This window comes from Pelobates fuscus, chromosome 4, assembly GCF_036172605.1.
Source record: "Pelobates fuscus isolate aPelFus1 chromosome 4, aPelFus1.pri, whole genome shotgun sequence".
Lineage (NCBI taxonomy): Eukaryota > Metazoa > Chordata > Amphibia > Anura > Pelobatidae > Pelobates > Pelobates fuscus.
The window spans coordinates 176,078,766-176,097,680 of NC_086320.1; the positions used below are offsets into that span (position 1 = coordinate 176,078,766).

General features: G+C 42.1%; 1 protein-coding gene across 1 annotated transcript in view; it reads right to left on the reverse strand.

Annotated features, from left to right (window-relative positions):
• LOC134607953 (inosine-uridine preferring nucleoside hydrolase-like) overlaps positions 1-18,915 on the reverse strand; it is a 53,331-nt gene that overhangs the window by 26,849 nt on the left and 7,567 nt on the right. Inside the window, exon 2 of the mRNA XM_063450553.1 lies at positions 15,543-15,733. Coding sequence (XP_063306623.1) covers positions 15,543-15,731 — 189 coding nt within the window. The 5' untranslated portion in view covers positions 15,732-15,733. The remainder of the gene's footprint in view (positions 1-15,542; positions 15,734-18,915) is intronic.

Consider the following 18,915-nt stretch of genomic DNA (forward strand, 5'->3'; position numbering starts at 1 on the left):
CCATCATCCGGTGTCCACTGGATGGCACCCTTTTCGAAAAGGGCTTGAATCTCTGCATCTATCAGGGACTGCTGTTCCCTCAAAGACATGGGAACTGGGGGGAGGTGAACCTATGTCGGCAGGGAAATAAAATCTATAACATAACCCCAAACCAACTGAAGCACCCACACATCTGAGGAAACCTCCCACCACATGTTCCTGCAGTGAAACAACCTCCGCACATTCAACAGAGTGGGAGAACTGGCAGAAACGGGTTTCACCTGTGGGCATCCTTGCTTGTCCGCGAGCCTGGCTCACTCTACCTTGGTCCGACCTTTGAGGGTTGAAGGTCCGCGAGTGGTAGGATGGGAAGAAGGAGGGTGCTTTGGATCCTCGGTGGCCAGACGGCCAGAATCGGCTGGCGACACTACCCAGCTGTCGTCCAGCCCTGCCAAAAACACGGGTGCTTTATGGACGGAATACCCTTTTCATTGAGGACTGGGCTTTGCTCAAGGTAGTGAAGAGGTTCACGTGCTTGTGAAGTTCCTTGTTGAAGGGTTCTCCGAACAGCAGACCCTTGGCTAGGGGGCCCAGGTTTTTAGACCCCAAGTCAGACAGCTTGGTGTCCATGCGTAAGAGGACTGCTTTCCTACACTCTGTGTAGAGCGCTATGTTGGTATTACCCAGCAGGAAAATAGAGCGCAAAGCCCAGTCCCGTATGGAAGCTGGGTCCAGGGCAGCACCCTGTGAAAAAGCCTTGTCAGCGAGCATGAGTATCCTGGCCAGGGGGCCCAGCATGTCCAACAGTTTATCCTGAGCCAGTCTGAGGCTGTGCTCGACCCCTTTCTTAAGGTCACGCCCGGTACGGGTCATGTAGGTTGAGACCATGGCGTCAAATTCCGGGGTCAGGGCAAGCTTATCTGGTAACATGGGCCTGGGGCATTCTGCCCACCAACCCCTCCGAACCTCCCAGTCCAGAGGTCTGCAGACCCAGTAGTGCATGAACTGTGTTAGGTGACCGTGCAGCGACCACCCAGAGGATCTGGGGTGTCTGATGGATGTGGGTCGAACAGGGGTTCGCCCGTAGCATCCAGGAAAACATCTTCATCCAGTAGAGAGGCAGGTGCCCTTTGCGTAGTAGATCCTACGGAGTCACGAGGCCACATGGGGTCGTCCGCATCGTACTCGCCCCACCTGTCTTCTTCATCCGAGGGTGACTGGTCTGCCCGCCATTCGTCTAAGATGGCCATGGGCAGGGGGGATAAGGAGTCCTCCCCCCCTCATCGGAGAGCCACCTACATAGGGTAGGCTAGTCTGAGACCACCGGTCCCTGTTGCTTCGCTGGAGCCTTGCCCTTCTGGGAGCGTGGCTCAGGGCCTTCACCCTTCCAATAACGCTTGTGCGCCCTTGCCGGATCTCTTCTGGGAAAATCCGACTCAGCCGAGTCTTCTGCCATGTGGGGGTTCCATTTAGAGCCCCAATCCTGCAGGGCTTGCGTGACACCACCGCAATAATCATGGCCTGCAAGCTTTGTTCTTGGGTCAAGGGCTTCATAGCAGGAAGAGACTGCTTGCAGTGTGACACCTAGGGCAAAACACAGGACAAGTGTCACAAGCAGAATAACCAGGGCAGCACCCCAATACTGCGGCAGAGGCAAGATGGATAGTGTATGCAAATTACCAGTGTATATATGGGAATAGCCAAACCGGGGGTCACCCAGTGGCAATGACACAGACAGCGCAGGCCAATCAAAGAGGCACAGACAAAGCAGGCCAATCAAGGGGGGCACAGACTAAGCAGGCCAATCACGAGGCACAGTTAAGGGCAGGCCAAACCCATGAGATGGACAGCACTGAGGTGTAAATTGGTGCACCAATAGATACAATTGGGGTAATCAAAATGACAGGTTGGCAGGCAAAGATAAGGCCTTAGCGTCAGGACTACAGGATACAATCCACTTGGTGTCACAGAACACAGTTATATTCCCCTTTGTGCAGTAGCCAGAAAAACAGGAGCAGAGATTGTAGGCCCACTAAAACCACCCAGTACCTGAAATTTGCGAAAGCCTCCGGCCGAGAAAGGTCCTGGGGGGAGGTCACCTGAAGACCAGAAGCTGCCATCCAATGTGGCAGGCCCGCACTCTTCTCCCCACCCCCGCCGCATGTGGGCTGTGATTCCGGAGTTTTTCGCAGCCCAGTGATGGGAGGCTTAGGCGGCAATGAGCGAGAGAGAGGGCCCGACACGATGGGTCCCGCACAGTGGCGCGAGGCCAACAAGCCGCGGGACTCCACACGTGGGGCCGCCAGAGACGTACTCCATGGCCCCGGTAGTCGGGAGATCGAGGGAAGCGGCTAAAGGCAGTCTCCCACGATGTCTGCGAAAGGAGAAATACAGAAGGGGGAGAACAAATAAGATACATAGGGAAACAACGCCTGTGAAGGGCGAGCAGGCAAACTGATGATACATAATAGTGAGCCAGAGCCAAAGCAATACAGACAAAATAGCAGAGCAGATATACACAATCTATATATATCAAATAAATATCAAATAAATCCCACAGCCACCCACTAAAAATAGGAGGCAGTGGTACTCTGACCTGTGCTTGATGTGGAGCAGCAAAGAAAGAGGAAGTAGTTGGTTGGGAGGGGACTTTTATTGTACTTTACTTTTTTCTGAATGGTTGTTTCTCTTTATGTTAATGTGCTGCTGTGGAGTTCTAGTAAAGAGAGACTTAAGCAAATATTCGCCTCCTGTCACGTTATAAAATTCAGACAATCGCTGAATGCACAAGTCTGCTTGTTATTCTAGATTCAATTAATTAAACAACAATTTCTACTGTTTTTGCACATACTAACATTATTTGCTATTATTTAAAATGTAGTGTAGTGCTTCAAGAAAAAACTCTGATCAAAAGATCAAAATTTAAACACTTAATATACATAAATGATCACTTTTATTCTAAAGTTCCGTTTGTAAACATAAATATATAACGTGTTTAGGGCATGAATATGAACAATCTAGGGTACATAAAGCACAGAACAAACTTTACACACAAATTGTTCTTTTTTTTTACATATAAGTGCCAATTTCATAATTAGTGTCACTTTTATCTTTCTATTGTTTAGTTGTCACTTGATCATTTGCTCAATGATTCTGGCACATAGCGGTTCGAAAATAAGAATTTTTAGGCAATGACCCTGATCATCCCAAAATCAGCTGAATAGTAATTCCGAACAAAATTTATTTCAAAATCTTCATTGAATTATTCTCACTTTAGTAAATAACCCTGTGTGTGATCAGTTAGATTGGTTAGAAATTATTTTTTGAATAATTTCATTATTGATTACATGTCCTAACCAGCTGTCAATAATTCCCACAGAAAAATAATTTAGCACAGTACATTACATTTTTTTCACAAATCATAACAAAGTTTTGTTTTTTAATTGATTGTGCCACCTTGTGGTGAAAATAGGCAATGCATAACAGGAGTATACAGAAATATGAGTAACAGGTAGACTTGTGCACAAATGCATTTCAGGTGGTATAAATGAAATAAAATCCATTTAATATATGCCTAAACAAATCGATCTGTCCAAGATAGCCTGTGGAATTTTTGGGCACAGATTAAAAGAAATTAGATAAATTTGTACTGCCTCAAACACATTTGTGCACAGGTCTAGTAACAGGCTGTGGCTAATTGCTTAGTGATGTCAGACCTCAACTGTAGTTGCTGAGAATCAGTAGAGTTTACTTGCTGGGCTTAAAATATTAATCAGAATCTACCCAGCTCTGTTGTATTGTAGATTTGCAATTATCCACAATTCCTGGTTTAATGTGTGCTGATCTATCATAATAGGAATACCCCCAATAGGTTTTCCCATTACAGGTTCTTAGTGAAAACACAACATAGCAAAGCACTATACAGTAAGCTGACTGGACACTGAGATTATTTTTACCTTGTGCACAGAGAAAAATCGAATCACTGGATAAAAAAAATTGTGCAGAATTTTGTCCATGTTGAGTTTTGGCTCATCTCTTACGATTGCTTTGGACAAAATTGTTCAGATGAACCAAAATCCCTGTGCAGCAAAAGTGTTGATCATGTGATGATTAGACAGCACTTGCAATGTTCTGATACTTTTACAGGTGCTAGAGGGAGCTGTTTGTATAAGCTGGGGGTGCAAACAAGCAGCATCTCACAACAGAACAAAAGTAAGACTCAGGGAGGGGGAAATAATCTTCAAGTCTTTTTATGTTTTTTTTTTAATATTGCCCTAATCTTCCCCACACCACAGCTCCTCCGGGCTAAATGCACTCACACTCTGCTAAAGAAACAAGAAACACAGCCTTTTTTTCCTTATGCCCTGGAAGCACATCTCTACACGTCATTTGTGAAGTTGCATGTCATTGGTAATGACACAACATGCCTTGAACTTGTCCCAATCCAGCCCTGGCAGGCAGAAAAAAAAGAGAAACAAAAATATAATCCAATTGAGTCCTTAATAATAATAATAATAATAATAATAATAATAATTAATATGGAGTGGTCATATTGACCCCGAAAGGCCATCACACCTATTTTGGGATAACTTTATTGACCATTTCAGGGTTTGGAATTTTGGATTAATTGATAATTCAGACGAATAATGAATCATCTGAAACAGAATGTACAAGTCTAGTTTCCACAGATGGTTGTTGGGGTTTCTGGTTAGACATGAGTGCACTTGAGAACAGTTTGTTTAGATTCCTCCACTTGTAAAAGCAGACACTATGATAATAACTATTCAAACTTGCAACCAGTGGTAAAAAAAAAAAAAAAAAAAACTAAAGTAGCAATTTTCCAAAGTACTGGAAAATCAAGTTACATACATAGGTTTCATGAATCACAGTTCAGTAAACTTGACAGTTTTACTGTATAAGAAAAAAAAAAAAAAAAAGGAAAATGTATTTGTTTGTTGCTGGCCACACTCCTAAAATTAAAGTGTCTATCTATATGAAATATTGGGTGGTATGGAATGAGTATCTGTAATGAATAGAGAAGGATAAACTGGCTTTGCTTCAAAATAATAAAAAAACTAAATAAAAATTGAGATCCTTTTTCTAAAAAACTAGAGATGGAAATTGGAAACGTGATTTTCACAGTGAGAAGCACGCAAGCGCCTCTAGCGGCTGTCAATGAGACAGCCACTAGAGGCTGGATTAACCCATTTATAAACATAGCAGTTTCTCTGAAACTGCTATGTTTATATAAAAAAGTGTTAACCCTAGCTGGACCTGGCACCCAGACCACTTCATTGAGCTGAAGTGGTCTGGGTGCCTATAGTGGTCCTTTAAATATCTTTTGCACATATCAGGATTTCCATTTGAGCAATGGATGCAAATTTGGTATGGTATTTTTATTACCAAAAGGAAAAAGTTATTGTGAATCATACAAAAAAAAAAGAAAAGCAACAGACAGCCTTTCTGTTGGTCTGGCTGCAAGTAAATACAATACCTGTAAAATCTTTAAATCAAATAATACTTCACTTAAAAGACATCGATATACGCTGTTTTAGGAGGAAGGTGAATAGTTTACTTTTAAATATTTGTTTGTACATTTATTCTAAATATAGTTTATTTATTCTATACGTATGTGTATGTTAGTGAATATATAGGTAGAACATGTAAAAAATTATATTTCTGCATGAGGACAAAGGAAAGTAGAGCTAAAAGGAAATATTGAGAGCAAACGTTTCATGCAAAAAAAGAAATTGACCGCAATTCATTTGAGTTTTACTAAATGAATTGAAGTCACACTGACACACATGGCAGTTGCTGCAAGCAGATGATTTGAATCTAAAATATCTTGACATCCAAACGAACCAGGTTTGGAAGACATTCTAATATTGCTGAGAACCAGAATCATGACATGTGCTTGGCTGATTGTCTGGAGGATATTTCTAAAGGATGTAAGCGATTAACTTTTGCACGCTACACTCCGTGTGCTCTGTAAATATACTTTAAAAAAAATAATCTAGCACACATGGCAGATTAGACGTATGAAACATGAAGGGAATTTTGCTTCACTGGTAAGCACATCATTTACCATACATTACACCACAGGGTGGAGGAAGAGGGGTTTTCATTGAGACGCTCACTAGGTTTGAGGAGATATAGAGCTATTATATATATATATATATATACACATACACATTTTTTTTTTTAAATGAGTATCCATTGCAAGTTGGTTTGTGTTATTTTAATGTTGCGAGCATCTCAACCATAGAGTGCCAGTGTTACCTCCAGTGGCCATTTTCTTCTGTACTTGAAAACTACCAAAAGCTAAATGTGTCCATCATGGGTAAATAATAGGGTGTTTTTACTATTTTGCCTCTTCAGTAGCATGCCTAACTTTTGAAAACATTTATAATGAATAGAGCAGACATACCCCTAATCACCTTTCTTAATTCATAGTTTCAACTATAGTTTCTTAATTCATAGTTTTTAACTTGTGTTAGAAGCAATGTGTGTTCATGCACCACATTTATTTGAATGAGAAAGTTGCCTCACTCTGCGAGCTAAAAAAAAGCAGGTTAATAGGATTTGTATTCATATATATAACTCCCATTATGCTTTGCTAGCCTTTAGATTATATACCTATTTATTTCCACTGAAATACTTTAAGAAATAATAGAAAATGATGGACATGTGATCCGTATCTTTAAATATTTTTCAAATAAATATATATTTAAATGTAAACGTTACCTTTAAATATTTTTTGTAACAATCAACTGTTTTGTTCACATTGGTTTGGAATAAACAGATTGATAGAATTATTTCATAACTGCCCATTAAAAGTAATTCAACATGTAAAATTGCAAAGGAGGCATATGATCAGAAATCATGATAAACCAAAGCAACACCACAAAAAAAGACACTGGAAGGCAGCCAACTCATTATAATTTTATAGGATTGGAAGATTGTAGTAATCATGTAAGCACATATGGTCAACAGAATAATGTGTTATGTATTATTTTGTTTTATACAATGCTTATTGCTGTATCTGACTGCTTTAATATGCATGGTTTTGTTTTCTAATTATTTGTATAAGTAAAATCCTTAGCTATTTAGAAAGGGCAATAACTGGTGTTCAAAATAACATTTTGCAATAAGTGGCCAGATGAGGTGTGGAATCCAAGGAGGGGAGCATCACTTGGTGATGGATTACTGGTATTTTTGCTGCTTCTTTATTTTTAAGCTAAAGATAGGAGGTAAGTATACTTAGTATGGCCCAGTATAAGTTAAAGAGACACTCAAGAGCAGTAAATCACTTTTAGGTTGTGTGAAAAGTGTGTCTTTTTTATTTTAATACAAAGAAAATGCAGATTTCAATTAAAACCTGCACTTTTATAAATTAACTTGTTACACACCTTGTAGTCAGACAGCTTGTGATGTTACTTCCTGGTTGTTTAGCTTAGCGGAGCTAAACTTATGAGGCATGCAATTGTCCAGAGCAGCTGCCTTGCAAAGACTATTTGAACTGTACTGGGAATTCTGCGATTAGACAGACAGAGAAGGTCTGGGATGGAGGGCTTGCAACGATTGCAGACAAGAGATCTGCTGCATTTCCAAGCAGTTTTTTTCTTTTCTTTTTTTTTTTATATACCTCCAATGAGCAATTAAACACATACTTGTTTTCACTAAGGGTATATCTACTAAACAGTGATTAAAAAAGATTTGGGCTTCGGAATGTTCCTTTAAAAAAAAAAATGCTAAAGGGAAAAAAATAATTTTAGTAATTAACCTTTAATGCTTCACATTTTCTATTAGCTATCAAAAGAGCTATTTGTAAAATAAATAGTTATAGAAATATAGAAATATAGTGTTTGTCATATTTTAAAATGTTATCATTTTTCTGCAACAGACAATTACCACTTCCTGTATGTGAAATTAAATTGAAAAAACAAACGTGAAAAATTAAAGAAAAAATAAAGCTAAGGTGTCTTTGTTCAAATAAGTATTACTAAATACCTAAAATGTATAGATGTATTCTATTATTCCATAACACCCAAAAAAACAAAAACAACTTTTTTTCTGACATATGGTGGCAGTATGTATGGGTTGTGCTTCCTAATTGGGACCAGCATCTGCAAGATAGGTGATTAAGAAAAGTCCCTCCCCTTTACCCTACAAGGGGCTTCCCTGGCAAACCCACCTCCAGTTCTTCTTTGTCCCAGCTTGGGACGGATCAAGCGTCTGTTGGAGGTGAGGCACACATGCTGCTGTCTGGGGGAGAAAGTTACGGGTGCACTATTGCGCATGCGTGAATTGGAACTTCTGAGAAACCGCCGAGTGTGGATCGCTGTGCTGTTCCCTCTTGCAGCAGGAAGCTTGTCAGAAGGGTCCCCCGTGTCACCAACCCCCCACACGGCACAGGTTTTCAAGGTAAGATTAGCTGATCTTTGCCTTGAAAATCTGTTCTGACTAAAATTGCAAGTTATGGATGGAATGGTTTTGCAGAAAGTGGACTGTATGTGCAAGATGGACTGTTTGTACACTGTGGAATACCTCTGCTATACTTGGCTTTTGCTTATTGTATCTGTGCTACTCCCCTTAATATGGTTCTGGGGTTTATAAATATGACCAAGGTGCTGCAATGTCTTGTATAAAATTAAGCAGAGAATATGCAATCATTCCTATCTTTGAATTCTTATAGAGAATCAAATAGTGTATCAGCTGCTCTGCCTAAGATGTTGCGCAGGTACCAAAGAGAAGCTACCTTCGATTACTTCTAATGTATGGCGAATGTTTATCTGCCCCTTTTTTTTTTTTTTTTTTTTTATAATTCTTTATTTTTGCGTTGACAGACAATACAGCTTGTAAATAGTACCTGGGCTTGTGCAAAAGCCGAGTTTCATGAGGTACAATAGAACTGCAATGGTACAGAAAGAAGACAATGATTTGGTTAGAGGTACAGTTGATATTCGAAAGGCCTGTCGTTTCTTTCTTTGTTATTTTTCTTAGGGCTGCAGTCTGTTTTTTTTTTTTTTTTTCATTTTTATATAAACATGAAATTCTAAGTCGGAAGACACCGTATTGGGTGTGTTCCTGAAAAAGTAAAGGGTAACTCTAGAACTTGGATACATGACCTGTTAGGCTTTGTGTTGTCATCTGGATTATATTTATTTTAGTGGAAGTCACCTTGTTCCCTTAGTCTTAACTTGGTGTATTTTAGGCTTCGGTTGTTCCCTTAGTCTTAACTTGGTGTATTTTAGGCTTCGGTAGGTGGGGGGGGGGGCTTTGTTACCATGCCTATTTCATGGCTGTTGGCCTATCCCAGTTGTGTTATGGGTATATTTTATCGTTGCGTTTGTGCCCTTGTGTTGTGGAGGTATCTTTGCAAATTGTTGATAGTTATGCCTTCATTTTATTAGGGTGGGGTTACAGAAAGGAAGATGAGGGGTGGGGGGAGGGTGTTAGTCCTAGAATTATCTGCTTCGTTTTTTCATTTTGTAATATTGTTAATCAAACCCTATTTGCCTAACTGCTGAACAGCGTTTCGTCCCGCTCAAGTATCATCTCACAGACCAGCGACTTTTGGGCTAACTGTGACCCCTGCGGGGGCTTGGTAGGGTTTTTGTTATTTCCGCTAGGGAAGTCTTTTGAGGGGAGGGGAGTATAGGGTTTCACCTTTTGAAGGTGCTGTTTGGTGTCCTACCCAAGTTGTTGTTGCATGTGGAAGATACCACTTGTTTGTTTGTGGTAGTAGTGTTAGTTTTGGGGGCTATCTGCTTAGGCTGATTAGAGGGGGCAATATAAGTGTGCGGTTTTGGTGTGGGGTGTGCCTCTGTGGTTTAGGTTTGGTGTTGGTCCCATACGGGAACGTATCAGTTCTTCTATCCGTTTGAAATGTGTGGTAGGGTAATGAGTGTCTTATTTTGCATTTACCCCTCACCCTTGTTGGTAGTGTTATATAGTGGGAAGCCACTGAGTTTGTCAGTGGGGGTTATTCTGGCCCGTGCTCTTGGCCGCCACCCGGATGCCTCATTTTGATTAATTTGGGTGGCGATCTGTTCATCTTGTGCACTAGGGGACCGTTCCTGTATGGTTGCCCTGTTCCCAGTGATATTGTGGGTAAGGGTTGGGTTAGTACTTGGGTCTGGTCTGGGTGTGGTAGTTATGTGGGTCTATCTTTACTCCTAAGACGTGGCAGTGTTGGACACATGGTCGGACTAGAAGCGCTCTTATGTTCACTATCTGCAGTGTTGGGGATGTTTTGGTGGTGGTTGAGAATATGGGAAAAGGGAGGTACGGGTGGGGTGTTGGATTATGGGAAAGGGGATGTCGCACAGCCTTTGTCCCTGCAGTCCGTGTGTGTTAGATATGGGTTGAGGGTTCCGCGAGCCATGGGTCCCATATTTTGTCGCAATGTGCCATGGTGTCATTTTGCGTTTGACGTCAGTTAGTGTTGGGGTCGTGGCTGCTCCCCAGAGGGTAGCTATGGCTCTTCTGGTTGCTAGGGCTAGTTTGGCCAGGAGTTTATTATGGGCTCGGGGTGTGTCAGGCAGAGGTTTGGATAACAGCCACAGCCAGGGGTCTGTGGGGATGGAGTTGTGTAGAACTTTTGATGCGAGTGTCGCTGTGTCTGTCCAAATTTGTGTTATGAGTGGGCATTCCCACCAGAGGTCCCCTTTTGGCCCCAGCCCTTCCAGCATCTGTCTGAGGTGGATAGTCCCATCTGTTAGAGTCTCAGTGGTGTGATGTACCATCGCATGAGGGTCTTATAGGCCCGTTCTTTATGCGTGATGCATATTGTTGTTGTTGCCGTGGCCTTCCAGATGGCCGCCCATTCTGAGGGATCGGTGGGGGGGCCCATGTCCCGCTCCTATGCCGTGACGTAGTTGAGTGGCTGATTTTGTGTCGCCGTGAGTAGCCATGAATATGTTGTGGAAATTTGGCTTTTCTGTATAGGGGTGTGAATGCAGGATTTTTCAAAGGGAGTGAGGGGGGTTCGTCCTGCTTGTTCGTATGCGGTTGTCCCTAGGAAGTTTCTCATCTGGATATATCGGAAGTAGTCGCGTGTGGTAAGTGGCACAGTTTGGGGCAGTTCCGCAAAAGGGATTAATTGTTGGTTCCAAAAGAACCGGTATACTCTGTGTAGGTTGTTGTTTTCATAATGAGCGAAGCCTCGCGGGGTCATGCCCAGTACAAATTGTTCATTCCTCAGTACTGGTGCCAGGGGTGATGTGTCCGATATGAATGCATATTTTAGGGAGAGTTTGTTCCATATGGCTATGGAAGTGGTCAGTGCTGGGGTGGTCTGCGGGACCTGTGGACGTGCTTGTCGTGGCAGCCATATGTATAGTGAGGGGAAATCCCTACCGACTAGGTCATGTTCCAGATCCACCCACCGTTTCAGTCCTATGTAGGCGTGTGAGGCCTGGATCTGGGTTAGTTGGGCTGCGTGGAAGTAGTGTAGGAAATGAGGCAGACCCAGTCCCCCTGCCCTGGTTGGGAGGTACAGATGTCTCGTCTAACTCTGGCGCGTTTGTTCGCCCGTATAAAGCGGTCGCCTAGGTAGTGTATATGTGATGGGTTGAAGTGGAAAGGGTAGCTGGTCTGTAAGTGGGACAACTCGTCAGCTGGGATCTGGACCAGTAGGGCCTCCGTTTTGTCTAGGTTGAGGCAGTAGCCTGAGACCTTAACCCCTTAAGGACACATGACGTGTGTGACACGTCATGATTCCCTTTTATTCCAGAAGTTTGGTCCTTAAGGGGTTAAAGTATTCGTCCAGGGCGTGGAGTTATCTACCTCTTCTTAAGACATGTCTGGTTCATCATACTGTGTGGAGTTGGTTCCCACCTGATCTACTGAGAAGGTTCATTAGGAATGAATCGTCATGGGGCAGGATAAATCTGCTAAACTTTAACGAGGGTTATCTGTTCCTCAAACCCCATGTCTTTCTTATATGCAGAAATGGGAACACTGTGTAACGAGCTTTTCTTGCCCGACGTTTAATATGTTTACCATAAAATGGGTAAATGTTACACCCCCGGGTACACTTGGAATCAATAGAATTCTGCAGAAGTAGCTGCTTTAAAAACCCTGTAGTCAAGACGGCTGAGATTTCTTACAGACAATCTTTCCAGACTGCTGGGTTTCGGTATGGGTCTTTGCTGGCAGGTGCAGCAGTGTCCAAATGGTATAACTTTGTTTACAATCGTTAATGGAGGTTATTTAAGTCTTCTGATAAGCAGCTCGTCAGTTTCCTGTTTTATTTGTGATTATCACATATTTTATATGGATTTGACTAATAACATTTGACAATGACTACGAAGATCATGGGTTGATCTGCTGTTTCCCTTATATTCTGGTGGCTTAAGCTTGGACGGCAGATCAGCGTCCTTTTCGGTCCCCTGTTAGCTCCCATTAGGGAAAAGGGTTTCTTTTATAACCTATGTCAAAAAAGGAAAAAAAGCTCTGCCTTAAGACAAGTAGAACTAGGTCTGACATGGGTAGGCATTTCGGGCACCAAGAAGCTTGGGGGTATTCTCCTGCATTTCTATACATTTGAGAACCTTAATGTCTCTTGCCTGGCTTTTAAGTGGAACCTACTTTCAATCACTGGTTGCTTGATCTAGTTAAAGAGGGCACATCTTGCTCTTTTCAAATCTGCCCAATCCATAATCTTCCAAACATCTGATACTCTATTTACAGAAACAGTGTTCCTGTTGGATTCAAGGAGTTTGACATATGGCTCTGTGAACCACAAAGTTCCTCAGGAATCTCCTGGTTATTAAACTCGGATCATACCTTTAAAATTGTTATGAATTTAAATGAAATGGTTCCTCTCCTGAGGTTCAGAATTGAAACTTCTGTAACTCTGATTTTGTAGAAAGGAATTTCATGGTGTATATAGATCACATAGATATATTCCCACATATCCCTATTGCGGCCCCTGAAGAGGTTTTCTGGAAATACACCATAATACGTGGATTGTAGAGATTTCATTGGTCTTTAAAATGCTCCCATAACAGCATATTTTAGGTAACGAGGCATTCCCTACATGGGAGTTTGGCTACTTATTGCTAATCAGGACGTTTGCCCTTTAAGTATGTTTGGGTAGCTAGCAGAGCGCTACAGCGATACGGAGACTATAAACCATTTTCTTTTTCTTCAGGAAACATAGGGTTTTTTGAGGTTTGTGTTAACTTTAAAATGTTACCTCTGCATTTACTGCACTCATAAAGGAAGGGTCCAATTACTAATAAAGCGAAAATTCCTCCATAAGGACAGGACAAATGAGAATGCTGGGATGTCAAACATCTTTAATTCGTGCGGTCTACTAGACAAAATCTGGATTTGGCCGCTACAGTGGAAAATTTTCTCCTCTGGGTCAAAGTGTGGAAATCTTGGATTTCTGTCTCCTAGACTCTCTTTGAAAAGAGCGGAATCTGTCCTTTCTGCCTTTAGAAGGAGTAATTTTCACCACAGAATGCATCTAACACAGACTGGATCGCTTGTCTAAATTCTCTAATGTGCCAGCAGTCTTGGTCCTAAGAAAAATAGTCCACTCATTTCAGAGCTCTTAAGGCAGTTATTCACTTCCCTCACCAATTCAGATCTTGGTTGATTGAGGGACCTATTACAATGTGGTCAGACCATGACACTGTTTCCCTCACGACAACAGACAGGGTGGCGCCAGAAGCAAGGTCTGTTTCAGCTATCTACCAAAACGCAGTACTGGGCTCAGGATCTCTGGAAGGTCCTCTCTCCATTCCACTCATTATGTGTCGACAATGTCATCACCTACAACCTCAGCACAAGAAATTGAGATCTGGAGTAAGAGTCTATAGATCTGATTATGTTCACGGTCTACAGAGAGATTTGGAGTGCCCGGATAGACCTTATGGCAAAGAGGAAGAACATTTCTCAGGTTTGCCTCTCTGTACAGGACAGATAGCTTACCTTGAATAGTTGGTCTATCTATCTAAGGATATTTCTCCGGGCTTACATTTTTTTTCCTATAGACTGTTCTCAAGACTTCTTCAAAGAGGTAACGGACAGAGCAGTGGTTCTGCCAATCTTTCCGTACTGGTCCAACCACGAGCCAGTTTTTGGCCTTGGTGGAGATGACTTTCAAGTTTGTGGATCTTCCGATCTCAAACACTTTTGGAAGACAGGATATCCTACTGGAAGTGTTGAATAGGTTCTTATTGACGGTAGGGCACTGCATGGTGGATCCATCATCTCCTGAGTCTTCATTAGTCAGAGTCCACTTGTTGCGTATAATCTTCTAGTCATTCCGCCTCTAACCTTTACATGAGGATTTAGGTAGAGTGTCTACATTGTTGTAAGGAATGTCATTGTCTTCTAGTTCATTTGTCCGGTTGGTTCAAATTTACACTTCCTGCAGGAGATTTCCACAGGTTGGGCGTTTGCACGTTAAGTCCAAATTGTATTCCCTAAGTTCTTTCTGAGAAGGGATTGGTTTTCGTATATACTGGTTAGACGTTTATTTAAAGCAATAGGCTTCTTAGGCCACCCAGGAAGTTCTGTTTCCCTCCTGTGATCTTTCTTCAGTCTTTCAGGTCCCCTATTACTTTAGATGGGTTCCTTTTAATATGCTAAAGCTTAACTAGCATTTTTAGTAGCCATTACCTATGCAAAGGGAGTAAGCGAGCTTCAGGATATATCTTCTTCAGTGGAATTTCTTATATTCCATCAGAGTGAAAGTTGTGTTTCATCCTAAAACTTAAAATCTTCCAGAGTTCTCTTTTAGAGCCGTTAATAAGCTCATTCTTTCTTTAATTATGCTACCACCTCCCCGCTGGAACTAGATGGCATATTCTAGAGTTAAAAAGGGGCAGTTCAAATGTACCTATCAATATCGGCCGAATTCAGAAGATCAGATCACCTGTTGTCAACTTCTAGGAAAGGTTTAAGGGGAATTAAACCTCTTGTAATTCTATTTCTCGTTGTTTCGTCAATCATATGGCCTATGCTTCCAATAGTTTTGATTCACCAGCATCTTTCACAGCACATTCCACAAAGGCAATGGCCACTTCGTGGGCAGAGAAAAGCTCTTGCTTCACCCGAAGAAATCAGTATGGCTGCTTCTTGGTCAGCTTTTAGCACCTTACAAAACGTCAGCCATTTTCAGGCTAGATGTACTCCCACCCTCTAAAATTGCGTTAGGGTGTAGGTACTTCAAGCTGTTTAGGCATAAGGCCCACCCGATTGGGAATCTTGCTATATCCCATACGTACTGCCACCATATGTCAGAAAAAACAGAAACTTTTACTCACTGTAAATTCTTTTTTCCTTAATATGGTGGCAGTACAAATCTCCCTTCCTCTAAATTACAATTATTTTGCTTTTGGCTTAGATGTGTATTCTTGCTACGACTGAGGTGGGTTTGCCGGGGAAGCCCTTTATAGGGTAAAGGGGAGGGTCTTTTCTTAATCACCTATCTTGCAGATGCTTGTTCCAATTAGGAAGCACAACCCATACGTACTGCCACCATATTACGAAAAAAAATAAACATTTCTGTTTTCTCATACAAATTTAAATATACTACTTACGTCACAACGGTTGCACAATTTGAGAACACGGAGGACATTTTTGCAGACGTTATCTAGCACAGTGTTGCCTCCCACACAGGTAATCCCAAGTATCTTCACATTGGGTGAAGCAATTGCCATCATAATTGCCTGAGCATCATCTGTGCCACAATCCACATCTATAAGAAGCAACTTCTTTGGGGATGACATTGCTAAAATAGAAAACAAATTCTTTATTATAAGAGCTACACCAAGAAGTACAATTTCCTATTCACGGTACCTAGAATACATTACCATACACAGAACATGTTTTAGTAATGACACGGATACTTTGCTCAGACAAAATCAGGAAATTCCACTTGACATGTTATCATATAGTTTAGGTGTTACAAATTTAAATGATAAGCTATTATATTTAAATAATGAGTCATTGCATTCTAGCTTCATAATAGTTGGAAATGTCAGCATAAAACCTATCTTTAGGAACAAATGTGGTCTGTAATGTATCAAAAAAGGATGACAAAATGTCTCAAGTCATGTACTAAGTCTAAATAAAGCAAGCAAACAAGGGAGATGTAATCAAAGTATGAGTTGAAAATATAGGCATCCAATGTAAGTAATTGTAAAAAATGTATATTAATTAAAATTGGAAGATATTCACATATATGAATATCTTTAAAACGTGAGCTTTATTACTAAAAATAAAAGTATATACACATTCAGTTAGAATCAGTTAAATGGGTGGTTATTTTTAAAACGGTGCTACTTTATATTGTGTATCAAATGGAGAGTTGCATAAATGTGTCTCTTTCCCCAACTGATAGTGTACACATGTATCTTTACTCTCAGAAACTATAATAACAGCAATTGTGCAGACCAAAAGAAAAAAAAATAGTGCTGCTTTGTAATAAATAACAGCTGTTGCGGTAGTTATACAATAGCATTTGTAACATGCTTCCACTCTCTTAAAGGGACTCTCCAGTGCCAGGAAAACAATCCGTTTTCCTGGCACTGCAGGTCCCCTCTCCCTCCCACCCCCCTGTCGCTCGGCGCTGGTTCAGGGTCCGCCCACGCTCCTCCCCCGCCGACGTCAATGCTTTCAATGCTTTTCTATGGGGATTTTAGCGACGCTGGAGGTCCTCACATAGCATGAGGACGTCCAGCGACTCTATGGCATAGAAAACCTGTGCAAGAATCCCGGAAGTGCCCTCTAGTGGCTGTCTGGGTGCCAACTCCCACTACCCTTAACCCTGCAACTGTAAATATTGCATTTTTCATAAACTGCAATATTTACCTTGCAGGGTTAACTCCTCCTCTAGTACAGAAAAATAAGACATAATTTTAACCTATTAACCTTATAGATGTAATTTATACAGAATGTGTGCTCACTCAAAAATACTTTTTCATTAAATATAAACTTCAAGCACAGAGAGTCCCAGAAATGAGCAGTCCAAATCTCAAAAGATAACCACTTTTTTTCTTTTCCAGCACTCCAGGGGATAAGCTGTTATCTAGGGAAAAACAAGGCTTAAATGGTGTGATAACTAGGCATATGCATGGGGAACATTTTAAATTCGGGATTTTTCCAATTTGGGACTTCGGCAACTTCGACACTTCGGCAACTTCGACACTTCGGCAACTTCGACACTTCGGCAACTTCGGCATTTCGGAAATTCGGCAACTTCGGCATTTCGGGACTTCGGCACCTCGGGACTTCTATTGCAGCCGCTTAGTAGATAACTCCCTAATTCCCACGGTATTAGGGAGTTATCTACCAAAAGGCTGAAAGACCTAAATTGGTCTTTCAGCCTAATTTACTAATACTAAGTAAAAATTACTTAGTATTAGTAAATTTTGCCCCTGTCTATTAAACAGTGGCACTGTTTAATAGACATGCCCCTACTCGCAGTATAGCGAATAGGGGCAAAATGTACTAATACTAAGTAATTTTTACTTAGTATTAGTAAATTAGGCTGAAAGACCAATTTAGGTCTTTCAGCCTTTTGGTAGATAACTCCCTAATACCGTGGGAATTAGGGAGTTATCTACTAAGCGGCTGCAATAGAAGTCCCGAGGTGCGGCTGCTCACTGTTTTAAAAAAAAAAAAAAAATAGGGTCCCCCCTCCCGAGCCCCCACCCCTGAGCGGCGGGTGGGGGCCCTAAAGTAAAATGATTGGGGGGGGGGACCTATTGACCCCACCCCTGAGCTGCGGATGGGGCCCTAAATTGGAATAAGGGGGGACCTAATATCCTCCCCCCTGGCCCCCACCCCTGAGAGGTGGGTGGGGGCCCTAAATACTAATAAGGGGGGTCCTAGTGTCCTCCTCCCTGGCCCCCACCCCTGAGCGGCGGGTGGGGGCCCTAAAAAGATTTCCCCCCCCCCAGATGACTAGGGGTCCCCAAACCCCTAGTCACCCCTCCCCCCCAAAAAATATCTCCTACCTACCCCCCTCACCCTAAAAATAATGAGGGGGAGACCTTTAACTAAGTACCTGTAAAAAAAAAAAAAAAAAAAAAAACTTACCACATGATGTTTTCTTTCTTCTAAAATCTTCTTTTTTCAGCCCCAAAAAAGGCCAAATTAAAAGCCATAATAAGGTCCCCCCCTTATTAGTATTTAGGGCCCCCACCCGCCGCTCAGGGGTGGGGGCCAGGGAGGAGGACATTAGGTCCCCCCCTTTTCCAATTTAGGGTCCTCACCCGCTGCTCAGGGGGGAGGACATTAGCCCCCCCCCCCTTATTTTACTGTAGGGCCCCCACTACACCGCTCAGGGGTGGGGGCCAGGGGGGAGGACATTAGGCCCCCCCCCCTATTAGTATTTAGGGCCCCCACCCACCGCTCAGTAGGTCCCCCACCCCCTTTTTTTACTGTAGGGCCCCACCCACCGCTCAGGGGGTGTCCGCCAGGGGGGAGGACATTTGGTCCCCCCCCCCCCTATTCTGATTTAGGGCCCCCACCCACCGCTTGTTTCTCCTCTCCCCTGAACGCTGGATACATATAAATCGGAACCACGTAACTTACTAATTTTGCCCATATGGTGGAGGCTCCTTACCTAATGTTATCACACCATTTAAGCCTTGTATTTCCCTAGATAACAGCTTAACCCCTGGAGTGCTGGAAAAAAGTGGTTATCTTTTGAGATTTGGACTGTTCATTTCTGGGACTCTCTGTGCTGGAAGTTGTTTATATTTTTGTGTGAGCACATATTCTGTATAAATTACATCTATAAGGTTAATAGGTTATAATTCTGATTTCCTCGATCGGCAGGCTTTATTGTTCAGTGCCACTAAACTTTCACCCTTTGTACAGCGTTACAGAATCTGATGGCGCTATATAAATAATAAAATAATAATAATAATTTGGTGGAAAGTTCGGAAGCCAGTGTTCCAGGAT